Source organism: Heterocephalus glaber, unplaced genomic scaffold (genome assembly GCF_053883595.1).
Source record: "Heterocephalus glaber isolate CG9 unplaced genomic scaffold, H.glaber_assembly_v1.0 deba00000470, whole genome shotgun sequence".
NCBI lineage: Eukaryota > Metazoa > Chordata > Mammalia > Rodentia > Bathyergidae > Heterocephalus > Heterocephalus glaber.
This window is the reverse complement of record NW_028258145.1, coordinates 16,973,362-16,995,291: the sequence shown is the minus strand read 5'-3', so window position 1 is coordinate 16,995,291 and position 21,930 is coordinate 16,973,362. Positions and strand designations below refer to the sequence as shown.

General features: G+C 44.5%; 1 protein-coding gene across 4 annotated transcripts in view; it reads right to left on the bottom strand.

Moving 5' to 3' along the window:
- Nucleotides 1-21,930, bottom strand: part of Polr1a (RNA polymerase I subunit A) — a 77,852-nt gene that overhangs the window by 11,230 nt on the left and 44,692 nt on the right. For 3 of the 4 annotated variants that reach the window (XM_004844590.3, XM_021258203.2, XM_021258201.2), the window contains exons 15-26: nt 21,251-21,400; nt 20,320-20,503; nt 17,255-17,337; nt 16,997-17,155; nt 15,513-15,611; nt 14,357-14,509; nt 12,808-12,890; nt 5,284-5,449; nt 3,909-4,130; nt 2,897-3,111; nt 1,097-1,264; nt 101-236 (exon numbers count right to left, since the gene is read on the bottom strand). In XM_004844590.3, coding sequence (XP_004844647.1) covers nt 101-236; nt 1,097-1,264; nt 2,897-3,111; nt 3,909-4,130; nt 5,284-5,449; nt 12,808-12,890; nt 14,357-14,509; nt 15,513-15,611; nt 16,997-17,155; nt 17,255-17,337; nt 20,320-20,503; nt 21,251-21,400 — 1,818 coding nt within the window. The remainder of the gene's footprint in view (nt 1-100; nt 237-1,096; nt 1,265-2,896; nt 3,112-3,908; nt 4,131-5,283; nt 5,450-12,807; nt 12,891-14,356; nt 14,510-15,512; nt 15,612-16,996; nt 17,156-17,254; nt 17,338-20,319; nt 20,504-21,250; nt 21,401-21,930) is intronic. The other variant, XM_087204267.1, reaches the window with a different exon arrangement.

Genomic DNA, 21,930 nt, shown 5'->3' with positions numbered 1-21,930 from the left:
GAACCTGAGCTGAAGGTCTGAGCAGTCAGCAAAGCCTACTGTGCACCAATGGGAGGACACGGGTCCACCCTCCCCACAGCAGGCAGCTTGGGCATGTTACCTCCCCAAGGCACACTCTGGTAAGCTGCTTCTTCAGGCTCTTCACTCTCTTCAGGGCTTTCTTGGTGTTGAACACAGGCACACTCATCATAGGTGTCTTGATGTTAGCGCTGGCCACCATGAGAATCTCCCTCAATCTGCCCCAGGACAAGGGCACATCAGATCATGAGGTGACTACATCCCTTGTTTGCATGAAGCCTCTTCTAAATATGTAAGAGCTCTTCTGAGATGAGCAAGGGGCCTGGGATCTTGTAGATGAATATGCTGGATCAGAGTCCCAGCTCTGGCTCCATGAGACAATGAGGGACTCTACCTTCAAGACTCCTCCTTGGAATGCCAGCTCAACACACAGCTGTGTCTGATTCCTGGGCCTTGCACATAGTAGGTGCTTACTGAATGAGATGCAGGGAAGGCAACGAGCATGTGCAGTGCTTCTACTGAGCCTCACCCTGAAGGTCATCGGTCCTCCCAACTGGCTGCCTGTGGGTCTGTCCTCCCACATTTCACGGAAGGCACCGAGACTGGGAAGTTAAAGCCATCCACAGTCCATCTGCTAGCAAGGGACAGGACCACAGAATGAATGCTGTGGGTCTGACCCCACGCTCTTTCCCGAGTCACTAGACAGCAGTGTACATATAGCACCTAGGGCCAGGGCCACAGGGTGGCATTCTATGTGAATGGTGCTTCTGGAGTTGGGCAACCAAGTGACCCTGCATGGGGCTTGTTTGCAATGTTCCTGGGTGTAGTCTCACAAGCATTCCTAGTAACTCTGATGCAGGAGTTGGCAGAGATAAACGGAGGTCCGAAAAGACCTGGGCACTGATTGATCTGGCCACAGAAATCAGTAAGCTCTAGAAATTCCTACCCTGCTGCCCACTCTGATAAGACCCAGTCTCTCTCTTGCCCACAGGGTAATTCTTCTCATTAACAACTCCCTGCCCACGAGAGGGCAGAGCAGACCCCTCTCCCTGACATCATTCAACCTTGCAGCCCCCACCTTGGAATGCCCAGGGTGACGTTCATCTCGCCTCTGCCTGCAAAGTGGAAGGTGTTCAGGGTCATCTGTGTGGAGGGCTCCCCGATGCTCTGGGCAGCCAGCAGCCCTACAGCCTCGCCTGGGTCGCACAGTGAACGCTGCCACTTCAGCTGCAGCAGGGTCCTCAGCCTAGAGATGGCAAGAGGCAGTGGGGGTCAGGAGCAGGTAGTAGACTGCCCACCATGCCCACCCAAAACCAGAAACCAGAACCCTCTGGCTCTTCCTGGGCTTGTTTTCCTAGGCAGATGATCCCTCTAATCTTTAGGTTCTTACTAAAGATCCTACGATTCTAAAATTACACAGTACAGACATCAGCCAGGCAGGGAAGTGCTAGGCTTTCACACTTGCATTGTTCACACATGCCCTAAGTATCCACTCTGGGCCAGTTCCTACAGGCCCCTGAAGGCAGCGAGTTTCTGGGCTCATTATTCACATTTTCCTTTGTTCACCTTAAACCCCCAATCCCAGGCTGTCACAGTTTGGAGAGGGCTTAAACCTGTGAATGTATATATTAGAGGTTCAGGTTCACTAAGCAGTGAAGGACATGGTGAAGTACCCAGTAAAGAACTTCATCATGCATGTGGCTGCACACCACACAGAAGTACCCATGCCATACAACTCTGCAATGCACTAACTTAACCACTCTTCCTATGACAGCTGACCCTTTAGGAAGAGCCACTAGGAACACTACTACTTGGCACACGGAACTAGGAAGGGGCTCAAGAAAGGCAGATGTGTGTGAATAATTATGTAAGGGAAGGGCAGCATCATAAAGCTGGAATTCTCTGCAAGTTCTTCTAGGTCCTTCTGAAAGTAAATGCAACCTCCTGAGCTGTAGTGGTGCAGTGGGGGAGGGGTGGGAGAGTCAGGATCTTGCTGTTCCACGGAAAGCCCAGCTGGCAGCTAGACAAGCTGGCTGGGAATCTCTGAGGTCTGGCTGTTGAAAGCATGTGAAAGGAAAAAGAGAAACCTGGCCTCCTCCAGTTCCTCCACTCAGGGCTGTGTCTGTTCATGTGACTCCACTGCCTCCCATCACTCAGCTCTGTCCTAACCTAGGACCTTTCCTGCACTTGGCCTGGTATCACCAGGGCCAGAACAAGGAGCCACACTACGGTAGATGGTCTCAAGGTCTTCAGCTTTGCAGGCTTAGTGAGCTGTGTGGGACAGACCCAGGACTGAATGTAAGCAGCATCCTGGGTGGATTTTGTGATACTCTGACATACAGTACTGGCTCAAGTATGGCTTCCCACCCACCTAGACTGTGGGCTTCAGTCCATTATTGAATTGAGTGTGTGTGTGTAGCGGGGGGCGAGACAGAGACAGAGAGAGAACTGGTCCAAGCTAAGGCCTCCACGTGGGCCTTCCTCCTTAAGCCCAGGAACCCAAAGTTCCAAGGATCATCGGAGTTATCAGCTCCAAGCCTTCATGAAAAGCAGATGCGATGTCCCGAGACAATGAGTGATTTGCCCTGGGTCAGAGTTGGCAGCAGGTGAATGGTGAGCAGACTGATTCCTTGACTCATTCTGCCATGGCCACCACACCAAACTCAAGAGGCCATTTTTGCAAGCCTTTGTCCCAGCTGAGGCTCTTCTGGATCTTGGCTCAAATGAGAAGCATGCCTACTCCTGCCTACTTTTTCTGATCTGATGTTGAGCCTTCAGGGCCTGCAAGGTACCCCTTGCTGTCTCACATCCCTCTCTCCTGCTTGAGTCTCACTCCCAAGAAGGAGTCTCCTACTGCACACACACTCAGTGTCATCACCTGTCCAGAGAAAGCTCTGATTTCTCATAACTCTTCTCTGCTTGGGCTGCCCATTCCTGGCTGTAGTCATCAACTTTTTTTTCAAATGTTTCTGACACAGATGCTAAGTAGATGTCCGGGCGCCAGACAGACAGACTGGGGTCAGGACAAGGGGCTGCTTTCTTCTGGTATTTCCGCCGCCTCTGCTCATCCAACTCATACCACATCTGCAACATCTGAACAAAGGGCAAGAGAGGTCTTAGCTACACGGGAGCGGACACCCAGTGGCCTGAAGAGGCTCAAAGGCACTAGTTCCAGATGAGAACATGGAGCAGAGTAAGACAGGAGCCTGAGTGTGATGAGAAAACCAACTCCACCATTAAAATGTGTCCCCAGGGACCCCACTTCTCCCAGGCTCCATCAGCTCCTCATCCTGGTCCACTCAAGCACAGCTAGGGTAACCACATAACTGACTGTTCACTGGACTCTTCTGGAGTCAAATAGGGGAGTGTTAATGATTATGCTAGGACAAGAGGCAAAGCCACACCTGTCCTAGGCCAACTAGGACAGTGAGGTGAATGTGCTGGATCCCTGTTAGTCCCCAGATGCAGGCTCCCCATAGGCTCTATGTTTCACTGCTTCCAAGAGCTCCTGTCTTCCAGCTCCCAGCTGTATCTTGCTAAGGGGAGCTGACAGCCGCACAGTGGAAGGCAAGAAAATGGTACTGGGCTTTATCCCTGACCTCTCTAATGGATCTCTACTTAGTGCTCTGCCCACAGCCATCCTGTCCAATTCTGGTGATTATTCTCCTCATTCCTTCACGCCTGGGGTGGTGGGGAACTCCAAAGTCACTAGCCCCAGTAATTCCCCCAGACCCTACACACCCCAGGAAAGTCCCCGAACATTTCTATTTGAGTGCCATTTGTGTTTTGATGGATTTCACAATCATACTCTCTATGAGGGAACTCCTCATCCTTCACCCAACTAAGGCCTGAACATGCCAGGCACTGGGGACACAGCCTCCCCATGTCACCTGCTGAGCCTCTGGACTTCGGCCATTCTGGTTCTTGCCCTCAAGGTTCAGAGCTCTAACTGCTGCCTGAATCTTCTGGGAATAACTCAGGAAGGCGCCTCTCCTCAGCAGGGCATTTGAATGCTTGCTGTGCCATTTTTTGATGGCTCTGAAGTGGCGGAGGGCTTTCTGGGAGTCTCCTCTGGATAGAACTTCATGGAGATGCTTGGATTTCACTATTACCTAAATAAACCAATCACACGCAAGATGAGAGATGAGGGTGTGACAGAAGAGCCATGCTACACAACTTCACAGAACCCAGGGGGCCCATGAGGAACCCTCATGAAGCCTCACACAGGGACCGATCACCCACTGCTGATCAGGGCCCTCATGTGCAAACCTGACCAGGGGGCTGGTAGTCTCAGGAGCCAAAGCAATCACAGGGAGGGGCAGAATAGCACACTCAAGAGTCCCTCCAGGAACAGAGGGAGTTCTGGGAAGAAAGGAAGAGGATGGCCATAATTCTGGGCCAAGTGCCAGCAAACAAAGGATCCTTATTCTGCTATCAGGTAGGTGACCCTGGACAGACCATGACAGTTTTAGTTTCCCAATACAGTAAGTCCCCAACTTACGAACATTTTAGTTGTGAAATTTCACAGATAAGAACAGACCTCACATTAGGAACATTTGTAGATGTGAACAAATCAAAGAAATAGCTCACGTACCTACCTTACCATTTTAAGATAACTATAAAAGTAAAAATAGCTTATTTATAGTATTTTTGTGGATGTTTGGTTTTTTTATGCTCTACACTGCATATGTGTCAATGGTATATAAGATTCACTTTGTTGGAATTACAAATGACTGACTGATACTCTCCTAGATTAGAAATCATTCTTACGTTGGGGACTTACTGTATGAAACTGGGGTGACTACAGTCAACAGTGATGGGTCATTACCAAGGCCATAGGGCAGTATGAAAATCAGTGTGTGTGTCAGGCATGCCTGGGTTCAAATGCTGACTCTTAACACCTGGTTACTTCAGCTCTGATCCTCAGGTGCCTCAACCATAAATTGGGTAGATTGCTGCCAACTTCCCTGGTTGGTTGTGGTGAGGATGAACCCAGATGGTACTCAATGTGCTTTCTAGCTTAGGGCTGGGCACAGGGCAAGTGCCCCTAATAGTGGCTGTTACTCCAGGGGTGCCCATGTCTTGCCACCACTGAATGTGATCTAAGTCCAGAGAGGCTTAGGAAATGGCAAGTGTTTTAAGGGCCTTGGTGGGTGCTGTATGAACCCTTCCCACTTGATTTTTTAATGGCTAGTGGACAGGGTAGCAGAGCTCAGGGTGCTGGGTTCTCCAGTCCCAAGCCCCACGGCCTAGGGCTGGCACCACCTCATAGTTGCTGGCCAGGAAGGGGAACTGCTTGGGCTGCAGGAACGGTGTCTTGGGGATGTCCAGGCCGTCCTCCCCGTACAGGAACTGTATCACGCTGCCATCACTGTCTCGGACTGTCAGATCATACTGGACGACTAGTCCCTCCAGATGCTTGATAATGCACCTGTAAAAAGACCATCAGCTCAGTCCCTGCCAGATGCACCTCCAGTGGGCGAATATGCAGGGGAAGGAGTGGGGACTCTGTTTTGCAGCCCTACATGACTCCAACATATGCCAGCTCCAGTGTCCCAGGCTCCAGCATCCCCCAGCCAGGGGATGCATTTCCTGATGGCTTTCCGGAAGGAAGTGCCACAGCAGTGTAGCTGAGAGGCTTGGTTTCCACTGCCAGAACTGGCTCCCACCTAGCCCAGCTGCTGGGGCTACAGTCTGGTTTTTGCCCACTTGTTCCTCAGAGCTTCCCAGGGACCAGTATCGTAGGGTCAGAGGGCAGGAGAGGCAGGGGAGCTGACAAGGATTTTGGAACTGTTAGTCCAGAGACTGTCAGGGATACTAAAGGTCATCCAGAACTAAATGCTGATGTAATATCCCTAAACTGGTGGCCTTTGTCCTCTGTCTTCCTGTTTGGCTGCCTCGCTTAACCTCACCTGCACTGTGTGCTGGTGTTGGCCTTTGCTTACCCTAAAACTAAGGCCACTCTCAGGAACCCGAAAAAAAAAAGCAGGAGTAGCTATCCTCTTTGCAGATCAAGTGGATTTCAAATAAAAATCTGAAACGCTCTGGTCCCAAGAATTTCAGATAAGGGATACTCAACTTGCATGTACAAATCTACTGTGAACATGTGTTTTCATTCCTCGCAAATAAAATCTTAAGAATAGGACTGTTGGTTCTTAACAGTAATACAAGAAATTTCTATATTGTTTTCCAAAATGGTTTTATCATTTTACATTCACATAAACAGTATTAGAAAGTTCTAACTGGTTCACACCTAAGCCGACATTTGTTCTTTTAAAACTTTTAACTTCATCTCCCTAATGAGGGTATAATTCAATCTTGTTATTGTACTGATCAGTAATTTTCTGATTCTAGTGTTGCACACCTTTCCTTGTGCTATACTGGCTATTTATCATCTTCTTGTGTCTACTTTTTAATTGGATTATTAATGAGCTGTAAGAGTTCTTTATATATCTGGTCATAGGTTATATGCACTATGAATATGGTCTGTTTAAGGACTACTTTTCGTTTTAACGATGTCATTTAAAGTTCTAAATTTTGATGGAATCTCATTTATCAATTTTTTTCTTTTATACATCATGTTTTTTATATCCTAGGAAATTGTTGCCTACCCTAAATTCATAAACATTTTCCCTTATAATTTCTTCTTAAAGTTTTATAGTTTTAGTCTTTCATATTTAGGTTCATAGATCCTTCAAGTTATTTTTATGTATGGAAATAAAGGGCTGAGGTTAAATTTTTATATAGAGATAACAGGTGTTCTAGTGCCATTTGCTGAAAACACTGTCTTTTCCTCTGCTCTTGAATTGAGTTTATGTTCTATAAAATGTTGTTAAATAATCTTTCAAAACTCAGTGGACCATATATGTGTGGTTCTATTTCTAGATTCTGTTTTATTCCAATGATCTATATGTCTTTCCTTACACCAACACTGCCTTGATTACTGTAGCTTTAGAGGAAGTCTTAATAGGTACTAAATGTCTTCCAACACCTTTTTGTTTCTTTTCAATTTTCTAGGTCCTTTGTACTCCTATATAACGTTTAAATTTCAATATCCAATTCTTCATTTATACCAAGTATACACAGACCTGAATTTTTATATATACCTTGTGTTTTCTGATCCTGCTAAATTCAAATACAAGTTCTAGGGGCTCCTAGAGATTTCTTAGTATTTTCTCTGTAGATGATCATTTCATCTACATATAAAGATTTTACTTCTACCTTGCCAATCCTATCCTAATTGTGCCATTTTATTGCCACACTATATTGGTTTGGGCCTATGTTTCAAAGTTTAATGGACAGATGAAGAGTAGGCATATCTTCCCTTGTTCTCCACCTATTTTTTTTTTTCCTTAAAATTATTTATTGGTACATTTTAGGTATACGTTTACATTTATCATTGGGTGCTTGTACCTGTACAAGATGTATCTTTTTTTTTCCCATTAACTTTATTGGTACATTTTAGGTATACAATACAGTTACATTCATCATTGGGATCTTGTACCATTACATGAGTCTCTTGGCTCTTATTTTTTTTCCCCTTCTCCTGCCCTCCCTTCACCCCCTCCACCCTTTCCTATTTCCAAAGACCTTGTTTCCATTTTTTTCCTCTTCTCATATTTTTTCCTTTCCCGTTTTTCCCTTCCCCTACCCCTCCCAATTCCCCTGCTCTTTTAGACGTTTTCTTCCTGTTACACAACATCAGCTATACATTTTTTAAATTACAATATCAAGATCTAGGAGACATTACCACAGATTTTACAGAATTTAAAAGGATATAGAAAGCATATTACAAAAGTCTTTTTTGAAATAAATTTGACAACTTCTAAGAAGTAATTTAGAAGACAAATTAATGAAACTAACTCTGGAGGAAATATAAAATTTGAATAGCACCTATTAAAGAAAGTATATTCCTAGCTTGAAAACCTACCTATATGACAACAGCAGGCTCATAAACATTTTAACTGATAAATTGTATCAAACAAATAAAGCAGAAAAAAGAAGGAACACTTCTCCCCTCATTTTAGGAAATCAACATTGCGCTAATACTAAAACTGGATAAAGATAATAGAAGAAAAAAGTATGAACGTAGATAGAAATTTGTTTAACAAAACAAACTCTTAGAAGTCAGATATGGCAGTAGAAAGCGGTTTTGTTACAGGGATGGCAGTGTTGGTTCAGCATTGGAAGATCCACTCCCAAAAGTCATCATTTTAACAGAGGAAAGAAAGCCATATGATCCTGTCACTAGTTGGAGAAAGAGTATTGGACCAAATTCTACAGCTGTTCATGGTAAAAGCTATCAGGAAACTAGAAGTAGAACAGAACCTTCTCAACAGATCAAAGACATGTACTCCATACTTCCAACAAAAATTCCTTCTATGAATGGAGACGATACAATGCTTTCTCCCTAAAGTGGGGAACAAGGGCATATATGCCTACTCTTCATCTGTCCATTAGACTTTGAAACATAGGTCTAAACCAAAATAGTCTGGCAATAAAATGACACAACTAGGATAGGATTGGCACGGCAGAAGCAAAATCTTTATATGTAGATGAAATGATCATCTACAGAGAAAATACTAAGAAATCTCTAGGAGCCCCTAGAACTTGTACTTGAATTTAGCAGGATTAGAAAACACAAGGTATACGTAAAAATTCAGGTCTGTGTATACTTGGTATAAATGAAGAATTGGATATTGAAATTTAAAAGTTATGTAGGAATACAAAGGACCCAGAAAAGCAAAAACAAAACAAAAACAAAAACAAAAACAGTGTTGGAAGATGTTTAGCACCCAATTTTAAGACTTCTTCTAAAGCTACAGTAATCAAGGCAGTGTTGGTGTAAGGAAAGACATATAGATCATTTGAATAAAACAGAGAATCTAGAAATAGAACCACACATATATGGTCCACTGAGTTTTGAAAGATTATTTAACATTAGCATTTGATAGAATATAAACTTGATTCAAGAGCTGAGGAAGAGATAGTGTCTTCAGCAAATGGCACTAGAACACCTGGTATCCATATATAAAAAATTAACCTCAACCCTTTTTTTCCACACATGAAAATAACTTGAAGGGATCTGTGAACCTAAATAAGAAAGTCTAAAAGTATAAAACTTTAAGAAGAAATTATAAGGGAAAATATTTATGAATTCAGGGTAGGCAAGAACTACCTAGGATACAAAAAAACATGATGTATAAAAGAAAAAAAATTGATGAGATTCCATCAAAATTTAGAACTTTAAATGGCATCATTAAAATGAAAAGTAGTCCTTAAACAGACCATATTTACAATGCATATAACCTATGACCAGAATAAAGAATTCTTAGAGCTCATTAATAGACAACCCGATTAAAATGTAGACAAAAGAAGATGATAAATAGCCAGTATAGCACAAGGAAAGGTGTGCAACTGTAGAATAAGAAAAATACTAATCAGTACAATAATAAGATTGAATTATACACTCATTAGGGAGATGAAGTCAAAAGTTGTAAAAGCCTTGTCATGACTTTTTCTTTTTGTTGGATTCTCCCCCTTTGCGTTTAATTTGTCATGCCCAATGGATTCATTCTGCTGGGTTTCCTGGGGTTGTGATCCTCACTGTCTTTTCCTAGGGTATTGTCTAAAATTTTTTGGAGTGCTGGTTTGGTATTCATGAAGTTCCTGAGGTGCTCTTTATCATGAAAATATCTTATTTCTCCATCAATTTTGAAAGATAGTTTTGCAGGGTACATCAATCTGGGTTGGAGGCTGTTTTCCTTTAGGGCTTGAAATATATCACTACAAGCTCTTTTTGCCTTGAGGGTTTGCATTGAGAAGTCTGCTGTGATTCTGATGGGCTTTCCTTTGTATGTGATTTGTTTCTTTTCTCTCACTGCTTATAGAATTTTGTTCTTCTGTTGGATTTCTGGAATCCTAACTATTATATGCCTATGTGTAGATTTTTTTTGATTAAGGCTAGCTGGAGTCCTGTATGCCTCACTTATCTGTATGTCAAGTTCTTTTCCCCTCCTTGGGAAGTTTTCTGCCATCACTTCTGTGAAGAGTTTTTTTATGTCATCTACACTCTCTCCTTTCTTCATTGACTCCAATCAGTCTTATGTTATTCTTCTTTGCATTGTCTAGCAGCTGCTGGATTGATTTCTCATGTTCCCTTACAATTTTAAAGCAATTTTTCTTTTCCTCCTAATCGCAATCTTATCTTCTATATGTGAAATTCTATCCTCACATTGGTTCATTCTGCTGTGCAGAATTTCGATGGAGTTTTTAATCTCTTGGAAATCTGTTTGTATCTGTTTTATGGATTTCGTTTGTTTCCTATGTTGGGATTCCATCATGTTCCTCAGATCCTCTACTTTTTTATCTGTGTCCTCTCTAGATTTATTAATCATGTCTTGCACCATGAGCAAAATCTTTGCTGTTATCTGAGTAATTATTTCTGATTTCATTTTTCCCAGATCCTCTTTTGTTGCCAGTTCAGAGTCCAGGTGGTTGAGTTTCAGTGTTCCATCTTGTTTCGCTTTGGGGTTGCTATAGTTGATCTGGAAGTCTGTTTTTGAGGCTTGTTTATGTGTCTTCTCATTTCCACGGGGGTGGGGGGGTGCTTCTGGCACCCATGCGGCTCACCTTCTGTGGCCTAGGAGCTTGGGATGGCAGCAGGCGAGCTTCCTTCTGGGTGCTGGGACCAGCTCACCTTCTTGGCCCTAGGAGCCTGGGATGGTAGTGGGGGAGCTTCCTTCTGGGTGCTGGGACCGGCTCACCTTCTTGGCCCTAGGAGCCTGGGATGGCAGCGGGGGAGCTTCCTTCCAGGTACTGGGACCGGCTGAGCTTCACTGCTCTAGGAGCCTGGGATGGAGGTGGGGAGCTTCCTTCCAGGTGCTGGGACCAGCTGAGTTTCACTGCCGCCTTGTTCCCTACCTTAGGGAAAAAGCATTGAATCTTCTCTATTCATATAAGGCGTTTTTGCTGGAAGTATGGAGTACATGCCTTTGATCTGTTGAGAAGGTTCTGTTCTACTTCTAGTCTCCTGATAGCTTTTACCATGAACACCTGTAGAATTTATTCCAATACTTTTTCTCCAACTAGTGACAGGATCATATGGCTTTTTCCTTTCCTCTGTTAAAATGATGACTTTTGGGGGTGGATCTTCCAATGCTGAACCAACACTGCCTTCCCTATAATAAAACCACTTTCTACATATTACCAGATCTGACTTCTAAGAGTTTGTTTTGTTAAACAAATTTCTATCTATGTGCATACTTTTTTCTACTATCTTTATCCAGTTTTAGTATTAGCACAATGTTGATTTCCTAAAATGAGGAAAGAAGTATTTCTTTTTTCTGCTTTGAATGTTTGATATAATTAATTTATCATTTAAAATGTATATGAACCTGTTGTTGTCATATAGGTAGGTTTTCAAGCTAGGAATATACTTTCTTTAATAGGTGATATTCAAATTTTATATTTCCTCCAGAGTTAGTTTCATTAATTTGTCTTCCAAGGTACTTCTTAGAAGTTGTCAAACTTATTTCAAAACAGATTTTTGTAATATGCTTTCTATAGTCTTTTAAATTCTGTAAAATCTGTGGTAATGTCTTCTAGATCTTGATATTGTAATTTTAAAAATGTATAATTGATATTGTGTAATAGGAAGAAAAGGTCTAAAGGAGCAGGGGAAGTGGGAGGGGTAGGAGAAAGGAAAGAAGGGAAAAGAAAAAATATGAGAAAAGGAAAAAAATGGAAACAAAGTCTTTGCAAATAGGGAAGGGTGGAGGGTATGAAGGCAGGGCAGGGGAAGGGGAAAAAAATAAGAACCAAGATACTCATGTAAAGGTACAAGATCCTAAGGATGAATTTAACTGTATTTTATACCTAAAATGTACCAATAAACTTAATGGGGGAAAAAAAACCCCAAAAAACACCTAAGGCCATTCTGCCTTAGTTTTCCTTCTGTCATCCTGGAAGGAGGCTTTCAGGAGCCCAGTTCCTTTCTCCTGACACCCACCCTGAGCCCTGAGGACAGTGTTACTCTTCACTGTGCTCGTGGTGCCCAGCCCAGAGCCTGGCCAGGCTAGTGCCAAACACTCACCCCCTTTTGCTACATGGGCTGATGTGTCAGTCCTCAGCCCTTTCTCTGCTGACCTCACAAGACTCCAACAACTGCCCCTCATGGCCACGACTCCAGGCCTCTCTGAGCTTCAGGCCTCATCTCTAAGGGTCCACTCATGCGCTCACTTAAATATCATGCTTACCCAACACCTCCTCTCTGTTCCACAGCATCCTGCTTCCGGCCAACTGTGCCATGCTGCCACTCAGGCCTGTACCCCACGCCTTCCCTACACCTGCTTCTTCCTTTCTTTCCACTGTCTCCCACCTAAACCCAGTAAGCAGGTCTGGGCTGGGGAGGGGAATCCCAAGGTGACACCTGTAACTGAGGGGACATCAATCACAAATTCACAGGCAGGGACTCTGGAATACTCTGCACTGTCCTGGGCCACTTAAGCCTCTTAGATGAGGACAAGCTTACCACTGCCTGAGACCTCTCCCTACATCTGAAGCCCCTGAGGGGGTGGAGCACTGCAGAAGGCAGGGTTTACATGTAAGCCTCTAAGCACATGCTCTACCAGTTCTGTGGAAGGGGAAGAACACCTGCTGTTTTCCACCTCAGGCCACACACGAAGGCTTTTATAAAGTTTTTATCAGCCAAAATTCTTCAGCAAAAGATGACAGGTACAGGGGCCTGGGACGATGACTGCATCTAACAAGGAACACTGGTGCTTTTACCTTTGGAGATAGCCGGAGCGACTGGTTTTCACAGCAGTGTCCACCAGCCCTTCTCGCCCTGCCATGCAGTGAAAGAAGAACTCCTGTGGGAGAGGGGGAGCCAGGTCCAAAAGTGACAATGAGCACTCTGCCCTTCCTGGAGAGCCACACAGGCCAACAACCTCAGCAGCTTCTCTTGACCAGATAGCCCACTCCTTTCCTTGATCTCCTGAGCCCTTGGCTCTGAGGGCACTAATGGCCCCCAGTGACATCTGCTGTCCTGCCCTGCAGTTCTGTGTCTTTCCCTGCCTGAGGGTGGAGTGGATCAGAAGCAACATCTCCTGTCTACAGGAGTCAAGTGCCCTCTGCATCCATTTGCACCTCCTTAAAACCATACCCCATGCATTCTTTCCAAAGAGAAACAGTATTGGTGCCTCTACACTGTCTGGTTCAGCCTCTATATCTTCATTCTGCTTCCAACAAGGTGAGCAGAACTATGTGGTATTTTCTAAACTTTTTAGTGCAACCCACAGTAAGGATACACAAGCATCCAAAGACATAAAACTCAAACTAAAACCTTATGGCGAGCCAAGGATTTAGCTCAGTGGTGCTGCACCTGCTTGGCAAGTGCAAGGTCCTGAGTTTGATGCTCAATACCAAAAAAAACCACACACACACACACACACGCACAAAACCTTATGGTACTAGTCCATCCCTTAGGAGGAGGGATAAACTCTGATTTTTCTTTATCTTTCCATTCTGTTCCATTATATAAAGGAATGCTGGCCCCAATCCACTCCTATGATTTCTTGACCCACTGAGAGGTCACAGTCAGAAAATGAGAAATTCTGGTCTACATCGACGCTCCTCCCTCCCATGCCAGAGGCCAGGGATGACCACTGGAGAGTCTGTGTAGGGTGGAGGGAGGAGCTGAGGGTCAGTCAGTGGCCTTGGAATAATTTATGATCTGGACTTAGTGGCCTGACCATATGGTCAACCCTTTAGACATGCACCACACCAAGAAACAAAAGGCACCAACATTCAAAAAGCCATTGCTGATGAGTGTGACGAGAAAGCCTCCTCTTAGGGGAGAATTCTACTGTAAACATCTGCTACAGCTGGTTGACTCTCCCCCAGTGGAGGAGTAGTCATGGGAGGGACCTGGAGGTGGGGAACTTTGGAAAACAAATCTCCATGATGCTCCTCTTGGCAACATCAATAGCCCAGGGAGTGATACTCCCTTTCCTAGCTGCTTCAAATGAAGCTAACTGGGTTTAGAAGGGCCGCATGGCAGAAAAAGGCAGGGCCAAAATTGGTCCTACTCATTTTTTCATTTATCAGCACACTGAATGCCTGCTATGTGCCAGCACATATGCTCTGGTGTGAAACTGGTAAATATCACATGGTTGGGTCTTCATGGGAACCAGGGCCTGGCTGCAAATGGCTTGGCATTTATCAATTGACTGTTCTTGCTCAAAGTTATTGCTGGGTGTCATTAAGTCACCTATCACTGAGCCTAGAAATGAGAAATGAAGAAAACAGCCAAATGGAAATACCAAAATACACATACAGGAGGCTTAATGCCGGTGAGAAACCTTCCAGTGATGAAGCCACCAGCTCTAGGGGTGAATTCATAAGCCTCAAAGCAGGGCAGTGACTTGCCAGATGCCATTAGCGGGGGTCTCCGACCTTCCAGTTCAATCTGGCCCAACAGGCATGAGATCTGGGGAAAGGAAACACAAGTGAAACAAGATCCATGTGTATGTTAAAAACAACAACTAAACCCCCCAAAACCTTTGTCCTATCAAGGAAGAAACAGCCTGGCTCTTCAAGAAAAGCCACATGGGAACTGAGTTCTAGGCCAGACTAGATTTTAAATAAACTAGGGAAGCTTGCATTTCAAGAAAAAGTAACTGCGTTACAGATCTGGATTTTCACTTTGGGGTCAGCTGAAAATGAGCTGTGCTTGGAAAAGAAGCCCTGTCCCTGAATCATCACGTGTTATAAACCTGAAAGGCCCTTGAGGGCCTTAACAAGGAAACGGAGGTTCACAAGAAAAAGTAACTCATTGTGATTGTTATATTCTAGAGCTAAAAGAGAACTCAAGCTATTGAGCCGCTTGCTTAGCAAACTGTCTATGAAAACTCCTGGGGTGGGGAGGTGGGAGCAATGTGTGTAGATTTTCCTTTCATCAGGGGGCTCCCTGAGGGCCTCCAGGCTTTCAAACAATGGGGAAGTCCTTAAGATCCTCTCAAGGTCATACAGACTGAAAAACAAAATAGGCATTAAGATTTGTGAAAAGGCCTCTATAGCACTGTGGAAATCTAAAATGATAATGGGCCTCAAAAGATGAAGTAATCTCTAGGACTAAATCCTTATAATGTGGTATATTAAGGGAAAAAGTAGACTGCCTTATGCAAAACTGAAAATCAGCTGAGATGTTAAACACACAGCATGCATTTATAACTTGAATATATGTAATACAATAAAACAATATGTAAATGTGTATCTACATTATGCACATCCTACTGTATATCTACTGCTAATCTTTAACACTGACAGGTTAACGGTGGTTAGTGCTGTGATTCATATGCTTTTAGAGTTTTCAGTCCTTGTCACATTTTATACAGAATGCAGATCCTTTTAAAATCAGAATCGAACCCGAAAACCATCTCCTGTCAATATCCCACCCTCTGGCAAACAAGCCAAGACACTTTTGCTCACACCTGCATTGTGTTCACAGTTGAACCTTTAGCTCCCGACTGGACCATCATCTGCAGGTTGTTCTCTGGGAACTGTCTGTGCAGGCCTAAAGGCATGCATGCCTGCAGATAAAATCAACAAACTGGTCAATGACTTCACCCTTTTGCAAATTCCAGGTTCAAAAGGTAAATCCAGATGCAGATGTAATAAAGTGAGAATATTCACCCAGAGATAAGGGCTAAATTCCATTCAAGGTAAAGGAAGACCTCACTTGTCATCAATTCTTTTGCTAGAAACCCTAGAGAGAAGTCAAATGGGTGCTCACACATCTTGTGTCAGGTTCCATTCACTGCCTAAACTGTGGCAAAAAGTGAAATTGAAAAGGAGAAAAGGGGGCAGTGGCAGCTGACATATATAGTCTGTGATTGTAGACAGGAGCTGGGAAGAAAAAAATTTAAAGTGATGCCCTCCCTTGTGAACTGGTACAGTCAGATCACCAATATCCAAACCATGTCCACGTTTACCAACCTGCTGCGGAGCACCAGGAGTGAGCCTTGCCTTGGTTCCAGGACCAGCTCCACAGGGGCACCCTGGGAAGATGCTGAGCTGGCCCTGGGTCTGCTTCTGCCTTTGCCTGGGGTTCTAGAAAGCCAGCCCACACACAGGAGGGGCAGAGCCTGGGTGGGAAGAAGTGGCAGGAAGAGGTGAGCTGGGGGACAAGAAGACATTCTGAGATGCTTCTGGAGACAACTCCCCTCCTCCAAAATTTCAGTCAGCCCTGTGGAGATGGGAAGGCTCCTGTGACAAAAGCTCTGGAGGATGGGATGCCTACCAAAGAGAGGTCTGTCGGCTTAGCAGCCAAAGGGACACTGCAAGCCAGGTCAGAGGCCCCCACAGACAAAATGACTTTCATTGACCACTGGCCTTGCTTCCTCCTCCAACTGGACCTCAAGGGCCAGAAGGCAGGGTGAGGGCCAGGATGGCTCCTCTACACCACAGGACAGTGAGCCCTAGGTAGGACTGCTTCCAGATGAGGACACCAACGCAGATTGGTGAGTTATGCCACTTGCCAGAGGTCACCCATCAAGTACAGAGCACAAACAGGACTGGAAGCCAGGCCTCACTCCTGACTCAAGCTACATAAACAGTGGTGTTTTTGGCCCTTCATTCTCCTTGTCCATCAATAACAATCCCGTGGGAAAGACTGCTTTCTTCAACCCTTTCATGCAGTCACTCCACAACAAAAACATTTAAAAAGAAAAATAGTGCAAAGCATTTCCTCTCAGCATTAACAGAAGGTCTTTCCAGACGGTAACTGGGTGAGGGAACGAGGCCCCTGAAAGCCATTCAAAGTGATGGATTCTACCTAGCCCACCCTAAATTGAACCTCGTAAGCTATTATAAAGCCAAAGTGCTCCAAATGGTCTTAAATGAGAATTAAAATATAATTTTTTTTTTAAATCTGCATTCAAAAGGTGGAGATAAGTGCATGTACTGCCAGGCTAACCTTGTTAATCTCATTGCTGTAATGGTTCACTTCCTCCTTGAACTTCAGATCGATCACATTAAAATCCCTCTGGTCTTTGCCCAGATGGGCATCCTGCCATTTCCCTCTGACCTCATCACATGATGCAGTTTCTGGCAGGTTTAACGCAGCCCTGACAGCCTAGAATGAAAAGAACACATCACAGGCTGCAGTGAAATGTAGAGGGTGTGAGTCTCCTGATGCTCCTATGGCAGGCCACGGCTCCCAGCCTCTCCTTACTCGGGGCCCACACTGGGTTGATTCTTCAATGATCTGATGTCTTGTCTTGTCTGCCTTTGGCTTCACCAAAATGTCTTCTACGCCTGTGAAGTGAAACAGATAAGCTCAGAGAGAACTAGACCTGACTTCACCAGACCGTAAGCTCGGTGATATGAAGGCCCAGAGCACAGAGCCACACACATGTGTAGGAAGCACTAGAATGAGGAGGACAATGTTATCGTCATTGTTAAGGGATTGCCAACATCTCCTTAGTGCTGACCACAGCACTAACACTACAATCCCCATTTTACAAGTCATAAAATTACTCAAAATTGAGCTTCTTCCCCAAGGTTATAAAGGTAGAAAGCAAGCTCAGGCCAGAGTCCCAAACTTGTGCTCTTAGCCACCCAATAAATTGGTGTTGCATGAAAGGGATGCAGAAGAGATCTGGGATGAAAAGCTGGGGTTAAGGAAAAAGAGGGAGAAAAAAAAAGTATCCCAATTTGGACTCCCAGAGGCCTTGAGTCACCAGAGGGGCACCACTTGCATAGTTGGATGGGTTACAGGCTCACAAATAGGCTGGAGCCTGGGTGACAAGGACCGTCACTGCAGGCTCCTCAGCGTTGCCTCAGGAAGATGAAAGTCTGGCTTGCTTCAGTTAAGTCCGTCCTCGGGCTCTAGGGGTTGAAGAATTGCTCTCCTCGGGTAGTATTATGTCTAACCACTTTATCCATGTATTATCACTTCTATCTGTGAGTGCTACAGGACTTAAGTCCTTCAGCCAAGATCTAGGCAGGAAAGCAAACAGCATATTCAAAAGCTGGGGCTAGCATATGAAATTCCCAGTGCACTAGCTGGGAAAGGAAGTCATAACCACCAAAGCAGATCCAGCTATGGGTTCACCTCTAGGCCACTTGCTGTCCTCTGTCCACTTGACACCCTTGCCTAAGAAGGGCTGGAATGAAGTCAGCCTCACTAGCCGGCTCTCCCCTTGGAGCCTACTCCCAGCTTGGCCTTGGTGTCTACCCCAGTCATGCCACACCAGACCAGATTGTCACTGCACTCAGGGGCCAATGTGTCTCTGTACCAGAGGCTAAGCAGAACTGTATGCATTGCTGTTTGTTAGGTTTGATCCCTCACTGTGAGCAGGGTAAAGCTCTCTAGCTTTTTCTAGTTAGCAGAGGTGTTTGTTACTCTAGGTCACCATCTGAAACTGATTTACAAGTGTGAAGTTCTAAGTCTTCACATTTCACCCTCTGGTTACTCTGTGGGGACCCTAGTGTAGTTCCTAACAGGAAGAGGGCAATCAGGCCCATTCCAGGAATCAGGACGGAGAACATAAGTTTCAGCCCCAAACAGACTAGTAATTTACTAATTCTTATCCTGATAATTAGATTTATATGTCAAGGTGTTTGTTTAAGGGTACTTACCCCAGTATAATGTGAAAACTCACAAGCAGCCTAAATATTGGGAAAAAAAACCTTGGATCTGTACTGAACATATACAGATTTTTTTTTTTGTCATTATTCCCTACACTCAGTATAGCAACTACTTACATAGTGTTTACTTTGCGTTCGGTAGTATAATTTAGAGATAATTTAAAGTATGTGGGAAGATGTATGCAGGTTCTATACAAATACTATACAAAACTTTATGTAAAGGACTTGAGCATCACTGGATTTTGTTACCTGTGTATGTGGGGTGCTGCAGTCAATCCCCTCTGAGAAACAACTGAACATCCTCATAAATGGAATAATCTGGGGCTGAGGATTTAGCTCAGTGGTGCTACTGCCTGCCTTGCAAGCACAAGGTCCTGAGTTCAGTTCCCGGTACCAAAAACCAAAAAACAACATAAATGGAATAACCTGTTGTCATCAGACACAGGATGTAGGTTTGTATGATTGCAAAGACATTTTAAAATACATTTGGAAATGGAGTGTGTGGAGAAACAGATTATAAAACAGTATAAAAAACAGTAGTAAAAAGTTGAGAAATATGTGCATAAAATTGACACTAGTGGATAATATGGCAAATGGATGCTAGGTTGAAAATTCTCTGTATTTTTTAACTTTCTCAGAACTAAAAATACTATGCAATTAAAAGTAGAATAAAATGTAACACAGTTGGGGGTGGTGGCACAGGCCCGTGATCCCAGCAATACGGGAGGCTACAGCAGGTGGATTGTAAGTTCAAATCCAATCAGGGCATCTTAGTGAGACTTTGTCTCAAAATAAAAAAAGATTAGGGATGAGGCTCAATGCTAAGGCCCTGGTATCACCACTACCATGAAAAAAAAAAAAAAAGTAATACAACTCCTGCTGAAGGCCAATAACCCAGGTGCCACTATGGCAGGCCTATGGTCTACAGGGTGGGATTCCCACTATGTCTACATACAAGCAAGCCCATAAAGCAGAGCCTCACTTTTGCCATTCACGATCCCACAAATTAGACAGTCTTTCCATGCACTGCGGTAAATGTTCAGCAAACAGTATCTTCCATTTCCCTCACAGAACCATTGTAGAAGGGCCCACATACTTAGAGGTGGAAACTGGGCACTTGGCAAATTTTCCAATGTCAATCTCACCCAGTCCAGAGAAAAACAGCACACTGTTTTCTGTATTGACCACAACTCCCTAAACAGTATGTTCTCACCACCAAGGAGCAAACAAGGGGGCTCCTCTTTCCTAGGATCCCTTGACTGCTCTGCCCCAACAATGTTTTCAAAAGTGCTGAAGCTACCCACTAAGCCAGAGAGGTAGGCGCACCTCTGAAAACAGGGAAGTTCCTCTGTGGGTGGGGAGGGCCCAGGGAGTTCCAGAGGGTGCTTGCAGGAGAGAAAGGCATCTTGTATGAGGATAAGAAATCAGTGTGAGGGACAGAAAACTGTGAAAGGGGTGTCGAGACAGGGACCAGATAGAAATGGAGATGGAGAGAGTGGCTCTGAACCATCAAGAGGGAGAAAACCCTGGATGAGGAAGATTGGGTGGACAGCACCGAGAAGGAGCAAGGCCAGATGCCCTCACAGAAGAAATCTGGTTGTTCCCCGCAAAGATCAGCAGAGCAGAGGCTAAGAGCCCCACACTCACCCAAGGTGAAGCCTCTGTAGAGCTGCAGGTAGGCAGTGAAAAGGCGAGCCAGGCAGGTGAGGACCCTGCCACTGGTCTCACCCCCATAGATCTCGTAACAGCAGTGGACCAGACCATAGGCGGAGCTCCCATAGTGCGCCTTGTCCAGCACTCCACAGAGCAGTTCCCCTTCCCTGATGATCACCTGTGTGGGGAAAGGCCATCAATACTGGGCTGCAGGTGATGCCTCCCGAGGGAGCCACACTGCCTTCCTCAATCTGCATTAACCTCACTGTGTTTATACTTCTACCTGCCCTATCCTTCTGACCGGCTTCTGATACTTCATGGAAAGAAGTAGGGAAGCTGGGAATATGTGAAACTAATTAGATACTTATTTTTTTTAATAAAGGAGATGAATACATACAGCCCAACTGTTCTTAATTTCGTTTTCGGGGACTATATATCTCTTTTCTATGTCTTCCTGCTCCCCTCTCTCCACTCTCCTACTCATACTGGAGGTCAATTACGATTGATCAAGACCTTGTGGATGGAATGAGAACATACAGGTATGACTTTGTAGCTTTGGCTCAGGGCTCCCTCCATTGCACTCTGGAGTAAGAACAATAAATTCTCTAAGGCTTGAACTTACATTTTCACAGAAAAGCATTAACTAGAAACTAATTAAATAAAAAGAACTTCTAGTTACATAATGTAGCAAGGCTTAACCATTTGACCTATAAAAGAGAGTAGGCGCTTCAGGTCTAAATGCAGCATCCATTAAGATCCAGGGCTCAGATGGGAAATCAACCCTGACCTTTCCTAGACAAAAGTGGACAGCATCTTAGCACAACCCTGCCTCTTCTGAGGTACAGCACCAGCTTCTAAGAGTGCATCTGGTCTGTGTCTACACTAGGGTTAGAAGTCTCCCAGCCCCACAGCTGTACAGCTTTACCTGGGACTCACACATCAAGTCAGGGTTAAAGTTGGGAGCAGGCCGAGGAGTTCCCTGTATCCAGGCTTTCCCAGGGATTTTCGCCTTTCCAGATAAATTCAGTGGGACGTAGTTTTCTGGGATTATGTTTATCAGCAGTGTAGATACAACCTGAAGAGAGGGAAAAAAAAGGACAAGCTGATGTCAGGAAAAGAAGCTGAGAACTGAGAACTTCCCTTAGGACCTCCTGTCCCAAAACACCATTCCTGATGCTTTCAGGTAAAACAAGAGACAGATCCACCTTAGGACAAGTCAATCTTGGTTTTTACTTAAATGACTTAGGAGTGGAAAGAAAAACACACTAGTGAGAACTTCACTGGGATTTCCACTCCCTAAATTAGTGCATCTTAAAGTGAACAATCCCCTAGATGTGAATTCCTGAATATTCCAAAGGAGGGCGAGAAAAAAATCAAATTACTATGGGGTCAAAATAAAAAAATGTCTGAGCATATGGTTCAAAAAGCAGAGTTAACAAGGTTGGGAGAAAAAAGGGGCTCACTGCTATCTGCCTGCAGTGAGCCCCAACATCACACTGACCAGTCCCTAGGTAAAGCGGAAGGCCAAAGAGCCAGCAAACCCACTCTTAGCCACTCTCTCCATCGCCATTTCTATCTGGTCCCTGTCTCAACACCCCCTTCACA